The sequence below is a fragment of the Nerophis lumbriciformis genome, linkage group LG28 (assembly GCF_033978685.3).
Source record: "Nerophis lumbriciformis linkage group LG28, RoL_Nlum_v2.1, whole genome shotgun sequence".
Lineage (NCBI taxonomy): Eukaryota > Metazoa > Chordata > Actinopteri > Syngnathiformes > Syngnathidae > Nerophis > Nerophis lumbriciformis.
The window spans coordinates 2420289-2425883 of NC_084575.2; the positions used below are offsets into that span (position 1 = coordinate 2420289).

The window sequence follows — 5595 nt, forward strand, 5'->3', positions numbered from 1 at the left end:
CTAGTCCTACACCCCAGTCTACCGGGCACCACACCTTAGTCATAGGGGACTCCATCACCCGAAACATAAAGCTTAGCAAACCAGCCACAATTAAGTGCATCCCTGGGGCCCGAGCACCTGACATTGAGGCTAATCTTAGGGAGCTAACTCGCAACAGGCCTAGTAAACACGTACGACAGGCTAATCGCACCACTAGTTATGCGAATATAGTTGTACACGTTGGCTCCAATGACACTAGAATGAGACAGTCAGAGATTACAAAGAGAAACATAGCCAGGACTTGTGATCTCGCTAGAAAGATGTCCAGGCATCGAGTAATTGTCTCTGGCCCCCTGCCTGCGAGAGGCAATGATGAGAGATATAGCAGATTAGTCTCGCTTAACAAGTGGCTGGCTAGCTTCTGTAGATAACAGGGACTAACGTTTATTGATAATTGGCCCTCTTTCTGGGGCAAACCAGGCTTGATGATGAGGGACGGCCTTCACCCTAACCAGGAAGGCGCCATCATCCTTCCTAAGAACATAGGCTACTGTTTAAGTCACATTTGACTAACTACACTTGAGCAAGCCCGGTCACAGGCAATTACAGAGCCTGCTAGTCCGGGTGAGGAGTCAGTTAAGCTAGAACTAGCCAGCACCAGGCTGGATAATTCCTGTACGCATAGCAATTTTCTTAGAATAACACACAACTCACATAATGTGTTTTCTGTTGTGAATGTGGGGTAGATATGCATTCTACTGAGGTGGCAAATCATGATGCGCTCAGTCGATCGCAGCATCAAGCAAACAATCTGAAAATTCCCGTCGTATCAATTCCTAGATATGGTCGAAACTATTTAAAGTGCACTACGTATAATAAACGCAATATTATTAATATTTCTACTACGGATAATTTAAACAAAAACTTGTCAAAACAGCCCAATACTTATAATTTGGGCTTTTTAAACATAAGATCATTGTCTCCAAAAACATTATTAGTTAATGAGGTCATTAGAGACAACAATCTTAACGTCATTGGTCTTAGCGAAACCTGGCTCAAACCAGACAATTTTTTTGCGCTAAATGAGGCATCTCCTCCTAACTATACGAATGCGCATATTGCCCGTCCCCTTAAAAGGGGTGGGGGGGTCGCACTAATATACAATGAAAACTTTAACCTTACCCCTAACCTAAATAATAAATACAAATCGTTTGAGGTGCTTACTATGAGGTCTGTCGCACCGCTGCCTCTCGATATGGCTGTTATCTACCGCCCCCCAGGGCCCTACTCGGACTTTATTAATGAATTCTCAGAGTTCGTTGCTGATCTAGTGACGCACGCAGACAATATAATCATAATGGGGGACTTTAATATCCATATGAATGCCCCATCGGACCCTCAGTGCGTGGCGCTCCAGACTATAATTGATAGCTGTGGTCTTACACAAATAATAAATGAACCTACGCATCGCAACGGCAATACGATAGATCTAGTGCTGGTCAGGGGTGTCACCACCTCCAAAGTTATGGTACTCCCGTATACTAAGTAATGTCCGATCGTCACCTTATAAAATTCGAAGTTCTGACTCATTGTCAACAAACTAATAATAATAATAACTGCTATAGCAGCCGCAACATTAATGCCGCCACAACGATGACTCTTGCTGACCTACTGCCTTCGGTAATGGCACCATTCCCAAATTATGTCGGCTCTATTGATAACCTCACTAACAACTTTGACAATGCCCTGCGCAAAACCATTGATAGTATAGCACCGCTAAAACAAAAAAGGGCCCCTAAAAGGCGCACCCCATGGTTTACAGAAGAAACCAGAGCTCATAAATGATCATGTAGAAAGTTGGAACGCAAATGGCGCGCGACCAAGCTTGAGGTTTTCCATCAAGCATGGAGTGATAGTTTAATATCGTATAAACGCATGCTTACCTTAGCTCAATCAATCAATCAATCTTTATTTATATAGCCCTAAATCACAAGTGTCTCAAAGGGCTGCACAAGCCACAACGACATCCTCGGTACAAAGCCCACATACGGGCAAGGAAAAACTCACCCCAGTGGGACGTCGATGTGAATGACTATGAGAAACCTTGGAGAGGACCGCATATGTGGGTAACCCCCCCCCTCTAGGGGAGACCGAAAGCAATGGATGTCGAGTGGGTCTGACATAATATTGTGAGAGTCCAGTCCATAGTGGATCCAACATAATAGTAAGAGTCCAGTCCATAGTGGGGCCAGCAGGACACCATCCCGAGCGGAGACGGGTCAGCAGCGTAGAGATGTTCCCAGCCGATGCACAGGCGAGCGGTCCACCCCGGGTCCCGACTCTGGACAGCCAGCACTTCATCCATGGCCACCGGACCTGTGCCCCCCCCCCCCTCAAGGAAAAGGGGAGCAGAGGAGAAAAGAAAAGAAACGGCAGATCAACTGGTCCAACAGGGGGGCTATTTAAAGGCTAGAGTATACAAATGAGTTTTAAGATGGGACTTAAATGCTTCTACTGAGGTAGCATCTCTAATTGTTACCGGGAGGGCATTCCATAGTACTGGAGCCCGAATAGAAAACGCTCTATAGCCCGCAGACTTTTTTTGGGCTCTGGGAATCACTAATAAGCCGGAGTTCTTTGAACGCAGATTTCTTGCCGGGACATATGGTACAATACAATCGACAAGATAGGACGGAGCTAGACCGTGTAATATTTTATACGTAAGTAGTAAAACCTTAAAGTCACTTCTTAAGTGCACAGGAAGCCAGTGCAGGTGAGCCAGTATAGGCGTAATATGATCAAACTTTCTTGTTCTTGTCAAAAGTCTAGCAGCCGCATTTTGTACCAACTGTAATTTTTTAATGCTAGACATAGGGAGACCCGAAAATAATACGTTACAGTAGTCGAGACGAGACGTAACGAACGCATGAATAATGATCTCAGCGTCGCTAGTGGATAAAATAGAACGAATTTTAGCGATATTACGGAGATGAAAGAAGGCCGTTTTAGTAACACTCTTAATGTGTGATTCAAAGGAGAGAGTTGTTTTAGTAACACTCTTAATGTGTGACTCAAAGGAGAGAGTTGGGTCGAAGATAATACCCAGATTCTTTACTGATTCGCCTTGTGTAATTGTTTGGTTGTCAAATGTTAAGGTGGTATTATTAAATAAATGTCGGTGTTTAGCAGGACCGATAATCAGCATTTCCGTTTTCTTGGCGTTGAGTTGCAAGAAGTTAGCGGACATCCAATGTTTAATTTCATTAAGACACGCCTCCAGCTGACTACAATCCGGCGTGTTGGTCAGCCTTAGGGGCATGTAGAGTTGGGTGTCATCAGCATAGCAATGAAAGCTAACACCGTATTTGCGTATGATGTCGCCTAGCGGCAGCATGTAAATACTAAAGAGTGCAGGGCCAAGAACCGAACCCTGAGGAACTCCGCACGTTACCTTAACATAGTCAGAGGTCACATTATTATGGGAGACGCATTGCATCCTGTCAGTAAGATAAGAGTTAAACCACGACAAGGCTAAGTCTGACATACCAATACGTGTTTTGATACGCTCTAATAAAATATTATGATCGACGGTATCGAAAGCAGCGCTAAGATCAAGAAGCAGCAACATAGATGACGCATCAGAATCCATCGTCAGCAGTAGATCATTAGTCATTTTTGCGAGGGCTGTCTCCGTAGAGTGATTTGCCCTGAAACCGGATTGAAAAGGTTCACAGAGATTGTTAGACACTAAGTGTTCATTTAGCTGCTGTGCGACAATTTTTTCGAGGATTTTCGAAATAAAGGGAAGGTGGGACACCGGTCGGTAGTTTACCATGAGGTCAGGATCAAGGTTAGGTCTTTTGAGCAGAGGATGAATAACCGCTTTCTTGAATGCTAGGGGAACAGTGCCAGAGGAAAGTGATAAGTTTATAATATTTAGCACTGATGGACCTAATAATACAAAAAGCTCCTTGATAAGTTTCCCAGGAAGTGGGTCAAGTAAACATGTTGTTTGTTTTATCCCACGTACACGCTGTAATAGTTCCTCTAATGTTATTTCATCAAAAAGAGAGAGACTATTTTGTATTGCAGTATCCGTCGTAGATACAGTTGTATCTGTGTTCATAGAACCCAGTTGTAGCTGGGATGCGTTGTCTTTAATCTCCTTTTTAATGAGTTCAATTTTCTTATTAAAGAAATTCATAAAGTCATCTGCCGAGTGGGTGGAGCTATTGGGAGGAGTCCCTTGTTGGGTTAGCGATGCTACTGTACTAAACAAAAATTTAGGGTCGTTTTTGTTGAGGCGGATGAGATTTGAGTAATATTTAGCTTTAGCTAAGGTAAGCATGCGTTTATACGATATTAAACTATCACTCCATGCTTGATGGAAAACCTCAAGCTTGGTCGCGCGCCATTTGCGTTCCAACTTTCTACATGATAATTTATGAGCTCTGGTTTCCTCTGTAAACCATGGGGTGCGCCTTTTAGGGGCCCTTTTTTGTTTTAGCGGTGCTATACTATCAATGGTTTTGCGCAGGGCATTGTCAAAGTTGTTAGTGAGGTTATCAATAGAGCCGACATAATTTGGGAATGGTGCCATTACCGAAGGCAGTAGGTCAGCAAGAGTCACCGTTGTGGCGGCATTAATGTTGCGGCTGCTATAGCAGTTATTATTATTATTAGTTTGTTGACAATGAGTCAGAACTTCGAATTTTATAAGGTAATGATCGGACATTACTTTAGTATACGGGAGTACCATAACTTTGGAGGTGGTGACACCCCTGACCAGCACTAGATCTATCGTATTGCCGTTGCGATGCGTAGGTTCATTTATTATTTGTGTAAGACCACAGCTATCAATTATAGTCTGGAGCGGCACGCACTGAGGGTCCGATGGGGTATTCATATGGATATTAAAGTCCCCCATTATGATTATATGATTATAATCAGCTAAAGCTAAATATTACTCAAATCTCATCCGCCTCAACAAAAACGACCCTAAATTTTTGTTTAGTACAGTAGCATCGCTAACCCAACAAGGGACTCCTCCCAATAGCTCCACCCACTCGGCAGATGACTTTATGAATTTCTTTAATAAGAAAATTGAACTCATTAGAAAGGAGATTAAAGACAACGCATCCCAGCTACAACTGGGTTCTATTAACACAGATACAACTGTATCTACGACGGATACTGCAATACAAAATAGTCTCTCTCTTTTTGATGAAATAACATTAGAGGAACTATTACGGCGTGTAAGTGGGATAAAACAAACAACATGTTTACTTGACCCACTTCCTGGGAAACTTATCAAGGAGCTTTTTGTATTATTAGGTCCATCAGTGCTAAATATTATAAACTTATCACTTTCCTCTGGCACGGTTCCCCTAGCATTCAAGAAAGCGGTTATTCATCCTCTGCTCAAAAGACCTAACCTTGATCCTGACCTCATGGTAAACTACCGACCGGTGTCCCACCTTCCCTTTATTTCGAAAATCCTCGAAAAAATTGTCGCACAGCAGCTAAATGAACACTTAGTGTCTAACAATCTCTGTGAACCTTTTCAATCCGGTTTCAGGGCAAATCACTCTACGGAGACAGCCCTCGCAAAAATGA

General features: G+C 43.1%; 1 protein-coding gene across 1 annotated transcript; it reads left to right on the plus strand.

Annotated features, from left to right (window-relative positions):
- The first annotated feature begins 558 nt into the window (after positions 1–558).
- Positions 559–1847, plus strand: LOC140680207 (uncharacterized). Its single transcript, XM_072916657.1, has one exon. It carries the CDS (start codon positions 728–730, stop codon positions 1526–1528), a length of 801 nt encoding a protein of 266 aa, XP_072772758.1. The 5' UTR covers positions 559–727; the 3' UTR covers positions 1529–1847.
- Positions 1848–5595: the final 3748 nt, after the last annotated feature.

What these genes read in the sequence shown, in the direction of transcription:
- LOC140680207 (XM_072916657.1), top strand. Translation starts at nt 728, where the DNA reads ATGCATTCTACTGAGGTGGCAAATCATGATGCGCTCAGTCGATCGCAG.